The following is a 19,966-nucleotide window of genomic DNA, read 5'->3' on the forward strand; positions in this document are numbered from 1 at the left end:
TAAGAGTTAATTTATTTCGTTAGAATAAAATTATATTTAACTTAGGGGGTGTTAGGGTTAAAATTAGCTTAGGGGTTAAAAAATTTATTAGAGTAGCGGTGAGCTCCGATCGGCAGATTAGGGGTTAATACTTGAAGTTAGGTGTCGGCGATGTTAGGGAGGGCAGATTAGGGGTTAATACTATTTATTACAGGGTTATTGAGGCGGGAGTGAGGCGGATTAGGGGTTAATAAGTGTAGGCAGGTGGAGGCGACGTTGAGGGGGGCAGGTTAGGGGTTAATAAATATAATATAGGGGTCGGCGATGTTAGGGGCAGCAGATTAGGGGTACATAAGGATAACGTAAGTAGCGGCACTTTGCGGTCGGCAGATTAGGGGTTAATAAGTGTAGGCAGGTGGAGGCGACGTTGTGGGGGGCAGGTTAGGGGTTAATAAATATAATATAGGGGTCGGCGGTGTTAGGGGCAGCAGATTTAGGTTACATAAGTATAACGTAGGTGGCGGTCGGCAGATTAGGGGTTAAAAAAATGTAATCGAGTGGCGGCGATGTGGGGGGACCTCGGTTTAGGGGTACATAGGTAGTTTATGGGTGTTAGTGTACTTTAGAGCACAGTAGTTAAGAGCTTTATAAACCGGCGTTAGCCCAGAAAGCTCTTAACTACTGACTTTTTTCTGCAGCTGGAGTTTTGTCGTTAGATTTCTAACGCTCACTTCAGCCACGACTCTAAATACCGGAGTTAGAAAGATCCCATTGAAAAGATAGGATACGCAATTGACGTAAGGGGATCTGCGGTATGGAAAAGTCGCGGCTGAAAAGTGAGCGTTAGACCCTTTCCTGACTGACTCCAAATACCGGCGGTAGCCTAAAACCAGCGTTAGGAGCCTCTAACGCTGGTTTTCACGGCTACCGCCAAACTCTAAATCTAGGCCTTTGGGTTTCATGGCCCTTTAAAGGGACAGTCTAGGCCAAAATAAACTTTCATGATTCAGATAGAGCATGTCATTTTAAACAATTTTCCAATTTACTTTTATCACCAATTTTGCTTAGTTCTCTTGGTATTCTTAGTTGAAAGCTTAACCTAGGAGGTTCATATGCTAATTTCTTAGACCTTGAAGGCCACCTCTTTTCAGAATGCATTTTAACAGTTTTTCACCACTAGAGGGTGTTAGTTCACATATTTCATATAGATAACACTATGCTCGTGCACGAGAAGTTATCTGGGAGCAGGCACTGATTGACTAGACTGCAAGTCTGTCAAAAGAACTGAAAAAAGGGGCAGTTTGCAGAGGCTTAGATACAAGATAATCACAGAGGTTAAAAGTATATTATTATAACTGTGTTGGTTATGCAACACTGGGGAATGGGTAATAAAGGGATTATCTATCTTTTAAAACAATAACAATTCTGGTGTAGACTGTCCCTTTAAGGTTATTATTGAATTCCTATTAAAGTGAAGAAAATAAATATCTTTTTGTGCTCCGTTTTAAAACATTTTAGCCTTTATTACAATCCATGAATATTACTGTTCTTTTGGTGATGATTTAAGGACACAGGAAAACAAATTAAGTAAATCTACAGAACACATTTGTGTTTTGGGATATATTTAGCTTTACACAGTGTCCTCCTGTTTGTCAGTAAACAAAAGGCCTCTCCTGCCGCCATCTGTCTGTAAAATAATTACATATCTGAACAATGAAACAAATTAGGCATCAATAAATATACAAACCGCTGGATGTTTATGGAGATTAAAGTGATGGTAAACGTGACACTTTTAAAATCATGTCCGGAATCTAAACAATATTTTAAAGGGACTTTAATTGATCACTTCCAAAAAAGATGCGCTGTAACTTACTTTTTAAACTATCTGTGCCATTCTAATACCTTGCACTCCGGCCGCCCACTTCAAAACTCATATTTTTTGTGAGCTAATGGTTTGAATTGTTCTCCAATCAGAGATCTAGTTAAAACAAAAGTGCCGTATGGCTAGAGTGTTGATTGGAGAACAGTTTAAACTGTTAGCTCACAAAAAAAATATGAGTTTTGAAGGGGGCAGCCGGAGCACGAGGTATTGAAATGACACAGCTAGATTAAAAAGTAAATTACAGCACATCTTTATTAGAAGTGATCAATTAAAGTCCATCCAAAATATCACTTAGATTCCGGACCTGATTTTAAAACACGTCAAGTTTACATCACTTTAAGAAAATCATAGTGTACACTTATTTATTTTTTAAAAGAATCAACTACCCCAGATGACATTTGACTTATTTGGGGGTTGCATATCTAAGCCACAGACATTGAGGTGACACACGATTTGTGGTCTGTTCTACAGATGGATCAGTAAAAAAAAAAAAAACTCACTATGAATCTAGTACCCAAACTGTGGAAATTGAAAATCAAATGTTTAAAAAAACTAAGACATCATACTGCAGATTTTACCCCAAAATGTTGTGTTTGAAAATACTCCTTATACCAGCTGACTAGTAAATGTATAGAAAATTGCTGTTCTAGGTTTATTATTGCAATTCGAATAACTTTTTCTTTTGGGTGGGGAGTTTTAAACTCTCAAACATATTAAAAAAATGAGTACCTAGGTATTGGCCTTTGTTTATACAGAGATAACATAATGAGGCTTTATATGTATATAGAGAGATAAGATCAACAGGTCTCAGGCTCTGTGCATTGGAAGAGGCAAGTTCTTGAGAACAATGGGTTAAGGTTTCAGTCACAAGTCATTTTTAAAAACATTTTTAAACTCATTGGGTTAGATTACAAGTGGTGCAATACATTTTAGTGCTGTTGAGAGCTAACTGCGCTCAAGGTAAATTAATAGCGCTTGTATGTTTGCGCTGGTATTAAAAGATGAAAGTAAAAATTTAGCGTGGGAGCAAAAGACTCAGGCACAATAATATTTATAGGTTCGTGACCAAAGCTAAATTATTATTACTATACTTTATTTATAAAGCGCCAATATATTCTGCAGCGCTGTCCACGAGTACAAGGAGGAATTGAGGGAAATGTATGATGGAAATTTACAGGCACGTCGCAGGGAGGGATTTGCTCAAGTTGTGAACAACACACTAGAAATTTTGTCCTAAAGAAGCTGCAGCAAGCTTAATAGGACATAGATGCTTATGTTCCTAATATTGGACTAGATTACAAGATGCACGCTAAGCATGGCGCAAGTTGCAATATCAATATTGCAAATGCACTAACTTTAGTTCAGTATTACAAGTGGAAATGTTAGTCAAGTTAGCACAATTGAAAAGCTTGTGTAAAGGGTAAGGGGATAAAAATATATATAAAAATACATCACAAAATAAATTTATACTCATATAAACACTATCTGTATTACTCAAATAAATTGTTTAAAAAAGGTTATATGGGTTTAAAGGAATATGGTATATGACAAGGTATTTGACTGGAAAGGGCTATAATGTGAATGTGTATGTATGTATGTATATATACATATATATATATATATATATATATATATATATATATATATATATATATATATATATATATATATATATATATATATATATATATACATACACACACACACGTCTAAATTTGTGTATGTATGTATTTATATATACATATGTATTTATGTATGTATGTTTGAATATGTATATAAATTCATATATACACATATAAACAAATAACTACACGTACATAAATACACATACATACATAAATATATATACATATATACATACATATATATATATATATATATATATATATATATATATATACTGTATATATATATATATATATATATATACATACATAGATAGATTGATAGATAGATAGATAGATAGATAGATAGATAGATAGATAGATAGATAGATAGATAGATAGATAGGATAGATATACAGTATCTCACAAAAGTGAGTACACCCTCACATTTTTCTAAAAATGTATTATATCTTTTTATGTGACAACACTGAAGAAATGACACGTTGCTACAATATAAAGTAGTGAGTGTACAGCCTGTATAACAGTGTAAATTTGCTGTCCCCTCAAAATAACTCAACACACAGCCATTAAAGTCTAAAACTGTTGGCAACAACAGTGAGTACACCCCTAAGTGGAAATGTCCAAATTGGGCCCATTTAGCCATTTTCCCTCCCCAGCATCATGTGACTCATTAGTGTAACAATGTCTCAGGTGTGAATGGGGAGCAGGTGTGTTAAAATTTGGTGTTATCACTCTCACACTCTCTCATACTGGTCACTGGAAGTTCAACATGGCACCTCATGGCAAAGAACTCTCTGAGGATCTGAAAAAAAGAATTGTTGCTCTACATAAAGATGGCCTAGGCTATAAGAGGATTGCCAAAGACACTGAAATTGAGCTGCAGCACAGTGGGCAAGACCATGCAGCGGTTTCACAGGACAGGTTCCACTCAGAACAGGTCTCGCCATGGTCGACCAAAGAAGTTGAGTGCACGTGCTCAGCGTCATATCCAAAGGTTGTCTTTGGGAAATTGACATATGAGTGCTGCCAGCATTGCTGCAGAGATTAAAGGGGTGGGAGGCAGCCTGTCAGTGCTCAGACCATACACCGACCACTGCATCAAATTGGTCTGCATGGCTGTTGTCCCAGAAGGAAGCCTCTTCTAAAGATGATGCACAAGAAAGTCAGCAAACAGTTTGCTGAAGACAAGCAGACTAAGGACATGGATTACTGGAATCATGTCCTGTGGTCCGATGAGACCAAGATAAACTTAATTGGTTCAGATGGTTTCACTGACTGTAGGCAAGAAAAGTGTGCCTTGCCTACAGTCAAGCGTGGTGGTGGGAGTGTCATGGTCTGGGCCTGCATGAGTGCTGCCGGCACTGGGGAGCTACAGTTTATTGAGGGAACCATGAATGCCAACATGTACTGTGACATACTGAAGCAGTGAATGATCCCCTCCCTTCAGAGACTGGGCCACAGGGCAGTATTCCAACATGATAACGACCCCAAACACACCTCCAAGACGACCACTGCCTTGCTAAAGAAGCTGAGGGTAAAGGAGATGGACTGGCCAAGCATGTCTCCAGACCTAAACCCTATTGAGCATCTGTGGGGCATCCTCAAACGGAAGGTGGGGGAGCGCAAGGTCTCTATCATCCACCAGCTCCGTGATGTCATCATGGAGGAGTGGAAGAGGACTCCAGTGGCAACCTGTGAAGCTCTGGTGAACTCCATGCCCAAGAGGGTTAAGGCAGTGCTGGAAAATAATGGTGGCCACACAAAATATTGACACTTTTGGCCTAATTTGTAGATTTCCACTTAGGGGTGTACTCACTTGGTCTTTTTTGCCAACGGTTTAGACATTAATGGCTATATGTTGAGTTATTTTGAGGGGACAGCAAATTTACACTGTTATACAGGCTTTACACTCACTACTTTACATTGTAGCAAAGTGTAATTTCTTGAGTGTAGTCACATGAAAAGATATAATAAAATATTTGGAAAAATTTGACGGGTGTACTCACTTTTGTGAGATACTGTATGTATATATATATATATATATATATATATATATATATATATATATATATATATATATATATATACATATATACATATATACATACATACATACATACATACATACATACATACATACACACACATTTGAGCCCTTTCTGGTTGCATACCTAAAAACATGATAAATAATTCTTTATCCATTTTTAATATTTAATAATGTGCTTTAGTGTGAATAAACTGCAAATATTTTTCATTCAAATCTTCTTTACAAGGGAAAATGTTCTATGCATTGTTAAATATATATTCCTATATTTTTATATCTTAATATACCTATACCCATATATATATATATATATATATTCATAAAGTTATATAGGTATAGATATATTTAACACTAAATAGAACATCTTATTCTATGTGAAGAACATTGGAATGTAAAATATTCATAACTCATGTCAGGTATAGCACTCTTGTTTAATGGCAGTCGGGATAGTACGCAAGCGATAAGTGTTTGGTTTTTTGGAAAACTGAGCTCCATTGAAGTCTATACGGAGAAGCTAACGCGGTATCTTAAGTCTTGAAGTTTGCGCACTTTCAACTTGTAATACTAGCGCTAACCAGCGTTAGCAGAAAGGATGCTTCTAGTGGTGTTTATGCTTAGGCGGCAGCGCTAAATACCACTCAATTTGTAATCTAGCCCATAGTGTTTGTTTTTGATACCGTGTATAACCCTTAGTGACATGTTGCTATTCTAAATGTTTTTAATGTAACAAGAGTTGTTACTAAAATTTAAAAGAAGAACGTTTCTGCCATCCAGTGGATTATTGTTGTATTGCGCCATTATCTTAGAGCTATTGTAAAAAATGTATTAAAGTATTTTACATTCCAATGTTCTTCACATAGAGGAAAATGTTCTATGTATTTTTAAATAGATATTCCTCATTCACAGCAGAGTTAAATTCAAAATTCTCACCCTGACCTACAAAGCCCTCACCAATGCTGCCCCACCCTACTTGTCCTCACTTATCAACAAATATACTCCAGCCCACCCCCTAAGATCCAACAATGACCTGCTTCTTGCGTCCTCTACCATCACCTCCTCCCATGCTAGACTACAGGACTTCTCTCGTGCGGCACCAACCCTCTGGAGCGCACTTCCTCGAGCTGTCAGACTTGCCCCTAACCTCTCCTCCTTTAAACGTTCCCTAAAGACCTTCTTGTTCAGGGAGGCTTATCACCCGACTTATTAACAAACTAACTTCACTTAATTAACAGTTGCCCTCTATAGCCTCACTAATATCATTCTCACCTTTGCAGTCCCCACCTCCTGTTTCCCATCCTCCTACCCATCTAGATTGTAAGTTCCCACTGGAATAGGGCCCTCAGTGCCCCCTGTATTTGTCTGTAAAATTTTGTCTTTTATCGTATTGTTTCTCCATTGTACTGTTATCCCTGTACCCATGGCCAGCGCTACGGAATCTGTTGGCACTTTATAAATAAAGAATAATCTTATATATATATATATATATATATATGTAGTTGTATATATCTGTATATTTATCTGTATATATCTGTAATATATACATATACCTTAATATATATATATATATATATATATATATATATATATATATATATATATATATATATATATATATACACACACACATACAATATTTTATCGTATTGTTTCTCCATTGTACTGTTATCCCTATATATATACACATACACACACAGAGAGAGAGAAGCACTCTCACAGGAACGAACAACTGGCTCAATACTATTGCTAGCCTGTTCTATGGCGATTTACCACCTGGGTGCAGCTTCTTTTAGCCCAGTAATGCTTTTCACAGAGAAGAACTTTCCTGTAGTATATCAGTCTGATCCCGCCTATTACGGTCAGTCCAGCGCCGAAATACCAGGCAATTCCTCTCTGAACAAGGAACACAGCAACCCCAGATGATCGTTTCGGCCTTCAGAATTAAATTCAAAATTCTCACTCTGACCTAAAAAGCCCTTACCAATCCTCACTCATCAACAAATCCTCCTCCCATGCTAGACTACAGGACTTCTCTCGCGCAGCGCACTAAATTGAAGTCTATGGGGAGAAGAATTTAACGCGGTCGCAAAATATCTGAAGTCTTGAAGCTAGGGCAAGTCAGCTTTCGCTCGTGCGGATTTTAACTTTCAAATTGTAATAAAAGTTTACTTCTAGAGTACACGAGTAAAAGCGCTAAATAATAATATGGCGCTGGTATCTCTCATTCTTAAATATATTTAGCAAAAGGTTTAAACGTAACTGTAAGAGAAAAGGCGGGCAGACCTTTTGCCCCGCCCATGTCAATTCTGCAATATCTAGTAAGATTGGGTCAGTGATGCAAAATGTACAGACTATTTAAGAATTAGAATATATACATTTTGTATTACAATTCACCTTTATTACTCACTATGAAATATTTAGTAGCCTGATCATGGCATTTAATTGATAAATATCCTTTTTATTAGTTTTCCAGTATTATTACTAATATTCTGTGATTACAGTATATGGCATCTTGTCATCTGCAAAAGAAATAACGCTCAGCTGTACACACTGATGATGCATTTTGCATACTGTTTAATTAGACAACACATTATGCTTAATGTTTGTCTTAAGTGTTTGTTTATTGCAGTAGAAACATAAACCAAAAGCAGTAAATCGAATCAGGAGGTTATGTTCTCACAAAAAAAGCACAGAAGAATGAAATGCTCGCGGCTTTTTCTGCACAGCTACAAGATCTTCATTTCAGAACATTATTAGATACTACAGATCCATGCGTAATTAGCATATATAGCCATAAAAATAGCATATTTATTAACCCCATAGCTATGGAGGGGGGGGGGGCTGCAACTCACTGCAAGTCAAGGAGCTAAAAAAACATAATGTAATCCTAAAAATAATAAACATGAATTCTAATTAAAGAAATGATCCAGTATTTAAACCACAAAGTTAAAAGTAAGAAGGAATTCATTCTAAAATTGATATTTTTAGTAGATTAAAAGTGATCACATTTGTATGTCAAAATAACAAGAGTATTGCATTGAGCAATGATAATTTTTTATTGGACTAACTATACATTTATAAGTTGACAAGTCAGACTTGATAAAGGAAGGAACTCTTCCGAAAGCCTGTGTCAACTTATAAATGTATAGTTAGTCCAATAAAAAAGTATCATTGCTCAATGCAATACTCTTGTTATTTTGATATCTAGATCTCTGGACTAACACGGCTACTCCAATCAACGTGACTATTTATTTGTATATTTGTTTACTGTGTTCAGTCTCTTCCAAATCACAAAGGTGAAGACTTCATTATCCCCCGAGAAAGTCTTATTCCTTTGCCAAAATGCATCACTTTATTTTTTTCATACAAATCTGTAAAATGCTAGACATGTCATCATCCTTAAAGGGACATTATACACTAACTTTTTCTTTGCATATATGTTTTGTAGATGATCTATTTATATAGCCCATAAAGTTTTAGTTTTAAAAAAAATATTCTTAAATAACATTGCTCTGATTTTCAGACTCCTAACCAAGCCCCAAAGTTTTATGAGAATACCGTCAGATACCTACTGTAGCTTGGTCCTGTTTCTGTAAAGGGTCTTTTCATATGCAAAAGAAGGGGGGGGTCTTATTTCCCACTTGCAGTGGGCTTTTCAGCTACCTTTTCAACAGAGCTAAACTAAGAGCTTCTAAGTAAGTTTTTAAAAAAAATTATATTGGATTTTTTTTATCAGTATCTGGGCATCTTGTTCTTTAGTGTCTATTACATGCAGTTATATGAAAATGAGTGTATAATGTCCCTTTAAGCACATGAAACACCTTTTAATTTATTTAATGATTCAGATAGAGAATACAATTTCCAAACAATTTCCAAATTACTTCTATTATCAGATTTACTCATTCTCTTAGCATCCTCTGTTCAAGAGCATAGCTAGGTAGGTAAGTGTGCACGTGTCTGTGTACAATATGGCAACAGTTTTGCAATAATATGTTTAATAATATAATACACTTCTGTGCACAATATATAACATTGTTATACCACTACCATATAGTGCACGAGACACGTGCACACTTACCTACCTTGATATGTTCTTCAACAAAAATTAGCATGAGAATGAAGTCAACTTGATAATAGAAGTAAATTAGATTTCTGTTTTTTTTAATGGAATGCTCAATCGGAATTAAGAAAGAAAAATATTTGCTTTTGTGTCCCTTTAAAGGGATATTGTTCTTAAAAATATTCTGTCAGGCATATAAAAAAGCAGCATTTGCATGACTTAATAATGTTTTTTGTGGCCTGTAAAACTGTTAAGTAAACATTGTTTAAATTCAAGCTAAAAGTAATACGCATGTATGCCTGACCTGATTGGCCTTCCAGCTATATCCTCATGTGAGTGGCACAACTTTGACTGTATTTAGAGGGACAGTAAACTCAATATGACATTTTTATGATTCAGATAGAGATGTCACTTTAAACAACTTTCCAATTTACTATGAACAAATTTGCTTTGTTCTCTTGGTATATTTTGTTGAAGATTATATCTAGGCAAGTTCATATGAGCTCATAAGCGTGCACATGTTTTTAGCACTTTATGACAGCAGCGTTTGCAAAAATGTATAGCACTGTTACAATTAATGTTATAAGCACTGTAGACATAGGCTGCTATATACACGTGCACGCTCCTGAGCTCCTATGAACTTACCTAGGTTTATTGTTCAATAAAAGATACAAGGGAAATTTGATAATAGAAGTAAACTGGAAAGTTGTATAAAATGATATGCTCTGTCTGAATCATGAAAGTTTCATTTTGACTTTACTGTCCCTTTAACTCATTTACGTGCTCACAAAGTAAAATAAAGGAATTTGTTGTTGCATTCATTCGGATATTTGTTTCGTCAAAACGAAGCGAATATTTGTTTTGCATTATGTGTTTTATTATCATTTATATGTACAGTAGTGCTGGATGTTTTGTAACATAAGTTTATGTTGATCTAATTCCCCAGAGAGTTTTGTTTTATTAAATCCCAACTCACCTCGAGATTCATGAAACTCCAGCGTTACATGCGCATCAAACCCCAAGCTGAAGTAGTTATTGAAAACATTTAGTGGAAGCTGCAAGACAAACAGATATCTCATGAAGAGCAGAACTAGATTTATGTATTAGACAGAATACTACAGAGCCCCAGAGTGGCCACTTAGTGTTTGTTTTACTTAATCAAGTGCACACTTTAGGTAAAGATGCCCTCAAATTAACAAAATGTGCCCTCAAATTAACAAAATGTGCCCTCAAATTAACAAAATGTGCCCTCAAATTAATGTGCCCTCAAATTAACAAAATGTGCCCTCAAATTAATGTGCCCTCAAATTAACAAAATGTGCCCTCAAATTAACAAAATGTGCCCTCAAATTAACAAAATGTGCCCTCAAATTAACAAAATGTGCCCTCAAATTAATGTGCCCTCAAATTAACAAAATGTGCCCTCAAATTAACAAAATGTGCCCTCAAATTAATGTGCCCTCAAATTAACAAAATGTGCCCTCAAATTAACAAAATGTGCCCTCAAATTAACAAAATGTGCCCTCAAATTAATGTGCCCTCAAATTAACAAAATGTGCCCTCAAATTACCAAATTGTGCCCTCAAATTAACAAAATGTGCCCTCAAATTAATGTGCCCTCAAATTAACAAAATGTGCCCTCAAATTAACAAAATGTGCCCTCAAATTAATGTGCCCTCAAATTAACAAAATGTGCCCTCAAATTAACAAAATGTGCCCTCAAATTAATGTGCCCTCAAATTAACAAAATGTGCCCTCAAATTAACAAAATGTGCCCTCAAATTAATGTGCCCTCAAATTAACAAAATGTGCCCTCAAATTAACAAAATGTGCCCTCAAATTAACAAAATGTGCCCTCAAATTAATGTGCCCTCAAATTAACAAAATGTGCCCTCAAATTAATGTGCCCTCAAATTAACAAAATGTGCCCTCAAATTAACAAAATGTGCCCTCAAATTAATGTGCCCTCAAATTAACAAAATGTGCCCTCAAATTAACAAAATGTGCCCTCAAATTAACAAAATGTGCCCTCAAATTAATGTGCCCTCAAATTAACAAAATGTGCCCTCAAATTAACAAAATGTGCCCTCAAATTAATGTGCCCTCAAATTAACAAAATGTGCCCTCAAATTAACAAAATGTGCCCTCAAATTAACAAAATGTGCCCTCAAATTAATGTGCCCTCAAATTAACAAAATGTGCCCTCAAATTAACAAAATGTGCCCTCAAATTAACAAAACGTGTGGGATTTTCCGCTTTCTTGCAAACAAACTTGCCTTTTAAATTTTTTATTAAAGGGACACTGAACGCACATTTTTTTCTTTCATGATTCAGATAGAGCATGCAATTTTAAGCAACTTTCTAATTTACTCCTATTATCAATTTCCTTCGTTCTTTTGATATTTTTATTTTAAAAGGCAGGAATATAAGCTCACAAGCCAGCCCATTTTTGGTTCAGCACCTTGAATAGAGCTTGCTGATTGATGACTACATTTAGCCACCAAATCAACAAGCACAACCCAGGTGCTGAACAAAAAATGGGCCGGTTTGTAAGCTTACATTCCTGCTTTTTCAAATAAAGATACCAAGAGAACTAATATTAATTGATAATAGGAGTAAATTAGAATGTTGCTAAAAATTGCATTATCTATCTGAATCATGAAAGAAAACACCTGGGTTCAGTATCCCTTTAAGTTATGTGCACAAACTGTAAAATGATGAGGACAAATTTGTCACAGGGATATTGTGACCGTCTGCCCTAGCTTCTTTTCTGGTGCAAAATAACACAATCAGCTTCCTTTCAACACTGACCCCCGCAAAGCCAGATAATATTGAGGTTACATAATGCAAGTCGTGTGTGATCAGTCTGCCAGGTCTTAGAGCCTGCACTGTCAGCACCATAATCTGAGAGGCGATGCTAATTATATACAAAACTTTATATTTCTGTGACAAATATAAAATAAGTATAAGTGTATAAACAATATTTTAGAATGATACTGCCACAGTTAATTCAGTGGTTCCCAAACTTTTGCAGGTCACTTCCCCCTTGACCACTGACGCCCCCTAACCACTGACACCCCCTAACTTAACCCACAAAAATAATATTCAGACCAGCAGTGCACAACCCCTAATAATAAATATGTTTCAAAAGAATATAAAGAACTAACAATTAAAAATATTCAAAAATATATTATATTATATAATCTATATTATTATTATTATTATTATTATTATTATGGTTTCATGTCCCTTAGCAGGGAGGTAATGTATTTGCTTAGAGCACAGTTGTACTACAGCACAAATAAATCAACTGTATAGAAAGTGTATTCTATTTACCAAAGTGTTATGCAGTGCCCCACTAGATCATTTCTGATGATAGAAGATTTAGATGGTTGATTGTGTACAAAGCTACTCAGACAAGCACAACAGGCCTTCACTGTGTTTCCTGCTACTACACAATGATTCTTAACTGTGCAGTTAACATTAAAGGGGTATAAACTTTTTTTTATCTTTCATTAAACAAATAGAGTATACATTTTTAACAGCTTTCCAGTTTACTTCTATGGTTAAATTTGCTTTATTCTCTTGGTATCCTTTGTTGGAGGAACAGCACTTCATGACTGGGAGGTAGCTAAACACATCAGTAAGCAAATTAAATGAGGCACATATGTGCTGCCACCAATCAGCAGTTTGCTCCCAGCAACTGAGCCCACCTAGGTAGGATTTTCAACAAAAGATCCCAAGAGAACTAAGCAAATTAGATAATTGGAAAGTTGTTTAAAAGTGTATGCTCTATCTAAAGCATGAAGGAAAAATGTCTGGTTTCATATCTATTTAATAATGCTACTATACAGCGCTGGCAAAACAAAGACTGCAAGCCTGCCGTACAAGAGGCTGCAATTTGTCGTAGTGTAATTTCTGATAAACCTGAACGATCATAGAAGAAAAAGCCTCAACAAAACCTTTGCAAAGAGCAGTAGAACTTCAATTAAAGAGCAAGAAAGTTGTTTTGCTTTGCACATTTAGGATAAGGGACAACAAATTATGATAAAGTTACTTGGAGGGGCCACTAGAATCATCTTTCACTCCTTTTGTACTAGCACCCCATGTTGTAATCCTAGTGCCCTCCCGTTCACCTCTTATGCCTATTAGTGCCCCCCTCAGTAATCCCCCACCCCAGGGGGCAGCACTACCGCTCACTTAGGGAATCATTGAATTAAAGAAATTGTGCGCACAATCTGGTCATGAATTTAAAAAGCATTGCCACTAAGGGGCTCCACAGAGCACAACTCATACTCTCCAAAAAGTAAACGCTCAACAGTTTGCACGGAACATTTATTAGCACAATACACGATAGTCACACGTCACAGCTGGATTAAGTTTCATTAGACATTTGCAAAACGCCATTATTCATTATTTGTTTACACAATGAATAATGAAGTTAAAAAACGTTACCAATAATCGTTCATTTCCAAAAGCGAACTGAATTAATGTTACATTTGTTCTATCGTTCATTTAGTTTCCTTTTCTATTGGGTAGGCAAATAACAAGTGAATGAATTAGGGAAATCAAAAGGAACAAATGTAGTATTTGTTCATTCATCTCGTACTGGAATGGAACAAAATATATTTGCAAATAACAAAGTTTTGCATCTCCAATTATTATCGCATCCAATCAGATAAATAGGGTTATTAAAGGGATATAAAAACCCCCAAAAATATTTTGTGATTCAGACAGGGCATACAAATTTTAAACAACTTTCAAATTGGTTTCTATGACCAAATTTGCTTTGTTCACATGGTATTCTTTGTTGAAGAGATGCCTAGGTAGGTGTCTGGAGCGCTACATTACAGGAAATAGTGCTGCCCTCTAGTGCCCTTGCAAATGGATAACAGTCACGCAAAACTGCTGCCATATAGTGCTCCAGACACGTGCACGCTCCTGAACTTTACATCCCTGCTTTTCAACAAAATATACCAAGATAATGAAGAAAATTAAATAAAAGAAGTAAATTAGAAAGTTGTTTAAAATTCTATTCTCTACCTGAATCATGAAAGAAAAATATTGGGTTTCATGTCCCTTTAACTTAGTACTCAGCATTACAAACCTGCAGGTAAAACCCCACTACTAACTGCAAGCAGCTCATAAGCAAGAAAACACCTGAGAGCCAGAGAGGAGCAGCAGTGCTTGCAAGGATTAGTAATGCCAAATGAATTAGAACATGGCAGTTTTACATCACAATATCCCTTTAAAAAAAGATCTAGATACTTCCATATAAAGCAACTTAAAGGAACAGAAGTCAGAATTAACCTTTCATGATCTAGATACAGTTTGTTCTAATTTACTTATTCTATGCACACTTTCTGAGGCAGCAGCCCCTATTAACCATGTGGAAGAGTTTACAGTATATACATATATATGTGTGATTGGCTGAATGGTGTCACATGATACAGGGAGAGGGGAAAATGGAAGTCATTTATTTGAAACTCAGTAAGTTTTATTGCATTGCCCTTTTATTATGCATTTGTTGATTATGTTGTTCTACTGTATTTAAAGGGACACTGAACCCAAATTTTTTCGTTTGTGATTCAGATAGAGCATGCAATTTTAAGCAACTTTCTAATTTACTCCTATTATCAATTTTTCTCCGTTCTCTTGCTATCTTTATTTGAAAAAGAAGGCATCTAAGCTAAGGAGCCAGCCAATTTTTGGTTCAATACCAGGGACAGTACTTGTTTATTGGTGCTGTCCAATCAGCAAGGACAATCCAGGTTGTTCACCAAAAATGGGCCGGTGTTCTGGTAAGAGGGCGAACTTTGTAAAAGAGCGAACCATGTCACTTCCTGTGACGTTCCATCAGCTGTTTCACACATTTTGGACCTAATGCATATGACACTGCTAAAATATTTAGAGCTGTGAAATTCAGGAACCCTTTCTAGAGCGCATGCGTGGGATTTTGTATCATAAATGGTGCGCTCATGGAAAGCTGTTTATTAGGCTCCTCAGCAATATTCGGAACTCCGCCCCCCACTGCAACTACTCCCATTACTAATACTACTCTAAAGCTGAGTCTCTGTGCTTGTGCATGAAACACAATGACATTGAAGAGAGCAAACATTTGTTGCAGCAGTAAATATATTGGTTGTTTGACAAAGAGAACAGCTGTGTGTCATGCACGAGCACGGAGACTCAGCTTTAGAGTAGTAGTAATGAGAGTAGTTGCAGTGAGGGGGCGGAGTTCCGAATATTGCAGAGGAGCCTAATAAACAGCTTTCCATGAGCGCACCATTTATGATCCAAAATCCCACGCATGCGCTCTAGAAAAGTTTCCTGAATTTCACAGCTCTAAATATTTTAGCAGTGACGTATGCGGCCAGGTATGTGGTGATGCTGGCACGCATGCGCATTAGGTCCAAAATGTGTGAAACAGCTAATGGAACGTCACAGGAAGTGACATGGTTCACTCTTTTACAAAGTTCGCCCTCTTACCAGAACACCGGCATTTAAACTTATATTCTTGCTTTTCAAATTAAGATACTAAGAGAATGAAGAAAATTTGATAATAGGAGTCAATTAGCAACTTGCTTAAAATTGCATGCTCTATCTGAATCACAAAAGAAAAAAATTGGGTTCAGTATCCCTTTAATGGTCCTTTAAAAGTCTAAATGTTTCTCTCATGATTCAAATAGAACATGCAATTTTAAAAGACTTTTCAATTTACTACCATAATCAAATTGTAGAGTCTTTTTAAGTGCACTCTTTCCGAGGAACCAGCTCCTACTGAGCTTGGCACGGTGTATACATATTAGTCTGTGATTGGCTGATGGCTATCACATGATACAGGACGGAGCAGGAAATGGAAGAAATGTCAAATTTATCAGAAAAAAAATCTACTGCATTACTTTATTACTTTGCATTTGTTGATCAAGCAGTTTTACTGTTTTTAAAAGGGACATTAAACCCAAAAAAATATTTCATGATTCAGGTAGAGAATACAATTTTAAACAACATTCTAATTTACTTCTATTATCTACTTAGCTTCATTCTTTAGATATCCTTTGTTGAAGAAACAGCAATGAACATGAGTGAGCCAATCACACGAGGCAACTATGTGCAGCCACCAATCAGCAGCTACTGAGCATATCTAGGTATGATTTATTTTTATGTTTTACGTTCCCCCTCTGTATCACTACTAATATTAATCACCTTTTGTGTGACCTCCAGTCGGGAGTGCACTGCTCTGATTGGCCTTTGCACCAGACCTTCTTTTCGAATACAATGTGCTTGATCACATATCCGTTGTTAACAACTGACATTAACAACAAAAATCTTCATAGAATTTAGGGGAGATTTTTGTTACCAGTTGTGCAATTGGAATGTGAAATTACACAATTAGGGATTATTGCTTGTTTTCATAGTTTCCACTTTAAAAAAATACAAATAAATTATATGAATTCTAAAAAAAAGTATTTGTACTTAAAAGGACATGAAACCCAAAAAAAATATTTCATGATTCAGATAGAGAATATAATTTTAAACAACTTTCTAATTTACTTCTATCATCTAATTTGTTTAAGTCTCTTGGTATTATTTGTTGAAGGAGCAGCAATGCATTACTGGTTTTTAACACGAGTGAGCCAATGACAATCAGTATATATATATATATATATATATATATATATGCAGCCACCAATTAGCAGCTAGAACCTACGTTCTTTGCTGCTCCTGAGCTTTCCTAGATAAAACTTTCAGCAAAGGATAACAAGAGAAGGAAGCAAATTAAACATGAGAAGTAAATTGGAAAGTTGTTTAAACTTGTATTCTCTATCTGAATCCTGACATAACATGTTTGGGTTTCATGTCCCTTTAATGCCAATAAAAGAAAACTTTTTATATTCCTTTTACCTATGTTAAAAGGAATATTAAACTCTAGAAAGAGCAGTCATGAAACTGTTGTTTTGAAGTTAAGTTTGAATGTAAAATGTATATCCAATCCCTAGGAATGAACTGTGCATTTGCTTATAAGGGAGACTTCACCTCTATTGGTTGTCAGTAACAAGCCTCCACCAAGTTGAAAATATAAAAAGTTTTATTTAGGAGAGAATCATCTGGGTGTTTTGTTTTATTAAAAGAAAAATGTAACAAAGAGAAATAGGACTAATGTCTTGTTTATTATGTACTGTGATTAAGGGAATGTCTGTCACAACCAAACACAGGCTACATTTTCATCCTATTTAGTTCTTGCTGAAATAATTCAATCCATGTAGAGATTGAGCTGAAGAGAATGAATTCAGTAAATAACTATACATCGATTAGTTAATTAGAGTGCATGATCATCTTGCTCTGTTATCACATTTACTATATTTGTATCCCATCTATTTCCCAGCACCCAGGGTACCTTATACCCCCCAGATTGTCTGGCAGTGCATCTGACCTCTAACCTTATGTGTCCCATCATCCAGTTCCTCATGGAGAAGGTCAGGATTCCTCTCCACATGTAAGTTCCATCGATCTAGTTGCACTATGGTACCATCTTCTACGTGGCAGAGAATTTTTGACACAGGCTCATCTGTGTACCCCTGAATAAAACACAAAGCAAATTTATATGACAGAATCCAATTATAGAACATGATAGGAAAATTGCTTTGGCTGATTGAGACTAGAGCACCAATCTGTCTGCTCACATCAGTTCTGTTAATCTGTAATGTTTTCTTATGAACCAAATAAATTACAATGCATATCTTAAAATGGCACTCTCTATACTCTAAAAATATATACATTACCCAACTAAACTCAAATTACTATTCAATGCATGAAAGGGATAATAATATGTCACACACCCAGCATATATCAGTAAATAAAGGGACTTTGTAATGTAAATCTGCTCTTCAATGTGTTCCCAGTGATTCATTTAACTCACTGCAGTGTATTATATTGTTTACAAATAGCTCCTTTACTTTTATTTTTCCATTTAAACATAGCTACTTTTGATTTGTTAAACTGCCACTTATACTGGAAATTTTAGTACTGCAGTATTTGCTATAGAAAAGCTATGTATCAACAGGTATGGGAGAGAGCCCCCAGCCCATTTGTAAGGGTGTCCCTGTAGCTGCTTTGAATACAATTAACAAATCAGCTGCTTTCCCAAGTACATTGTCCCTTTAAGCACTGTAATGAGAAAGACCTGCTTGCAAAGTAATTGTTTAAAAAAAATACAAGCATATGAAGCCATAATTTTCTTAATTAAATGTGTATTGTTTTCGAATCCAGAGACACACCCTTTGAAATTGTGTGTGGCCAATAAAAGACAGGAATAAATTAGTCAAAGCAATCATTGTGTAGCATGATGCATAGTTTAAAGGAATATCAAGGTCAAAATTTAAATGTGCACAGGTGAATTTAAATTTTAAATAGAAGCATTGTTGCATGCTATATACTTTCATTAGCAATAATGCTTCTAGTAAAAGTTATGTTTTTCAGCGACATATGCACATATGTTATAAGTGCCCTGTGCACTTGCAGTTAAAGGGACAGTCAACCATAGAATTGTTATTGTTTTAAAAGATAGATAATCCCTTTATTACCCATTCCCCAGTTTTGCATAACCAACACAGTTATATTAATATACTTTTTACCTCTGTGATTACCTTGTATCTAGGAACCTTCTTCCGGCCCCCTGATCACATGACTGTGACTGTTTATTATCTATTGTCTTAAATTTAGCATTGTATTGTGCTAGATCTTAAATAACCCCCTGTGCCTGAACACAGTGTTATCTATATAGCCCACGTGTACTTTCTGTCTCTTTGTGTTGAAAAGAGATTTAAAAAGCATGTGATAAGAGGCAGCCCGCAAAGGCTTAGAAATTAGCATATGAGCCTACCTAGGTTTAGTTTAAACTAAGAATACCAATAAAAAAAAGCAAATTTGATGATAAAAGTAAATTGGAGCGTTGATTAAAATTAAAAGTCCTATCTGAATAATGAAAGTTTAATTTATACTAGACTGTCCCTTTAAGGAAAACACCTTCTCAGAGAATCAGCAGTGGCTTGTATAACACAAAGTCTTCGCCTGTGCATTACACACCAGCAGCAGACGTTTAAATACTGATACTCTAGTCACATGTAGCATATGTGCGTATGCCACTGGATCAGTAATAACTTTTACTAGAAGCATTTTAGCTAATGAAAGTATATAGCAACAATGCTTCTATTTAAAATGTAAATGCATCTGTGCACATTGCAAACATGCTTCTATTTACCATTGAAATGCACTCATGCACAATTCAGTTGTGACCCATATGTCCCTTTAATTTGCATCTCCCCAGCCTATGGTGCACAGAGAGGATTTTGCCTGGCTAATCTGCTTAAAACATAGGT

At 35.7% G+C, this 19,966-nt stretch overlaps 1 protein-coding gene across 3 annotated transcripts in view; it reads right to left on the reverse strand.

Annotated features, from left to right (window-relative positions):
- Positions 1 to 19,966, reverse strand: part of DGKI (diacylglycerol kinase iota) — a 560,838-nt gene that overhangs the window by 364,057 nt on the left and 176,815 nt on the right. For all 3 annotated transcript variants that reach the window (XM_053718992.1, XM_053718991.1, XM_053718990.1), the window contains exons 14-15: positions 18,029 to 18,166; positions 10,564 to 10,642 (exon numbers count right to left, since the gene is read on the reverse strand). In XM_053718992.1, coding sequence (XP_053574967.1) covers positions 10,564 to 10,642; positions 18,029 to 18,166 — 217 coding nt within the window. The remainder of the gene's footprint in view (positions 1 to 10,563; positions 10,643 to 18,028; positions 18,167 to 19,966) is intronic.

This window comes from Bombina bombina, chromosome 6 (assembly GCF_027579735.1).
Source record: "Bombina bombina isolate aBomBom1 chromosome 6, aBomBom1.pri, whole genome shotgun sequence".
NCBI classification, from domain to species: Eukaryota; Metazoa; Chordata; class Amphibia; order Anura; family Bombinatoridae; genus Bombina; species Bombina bombina.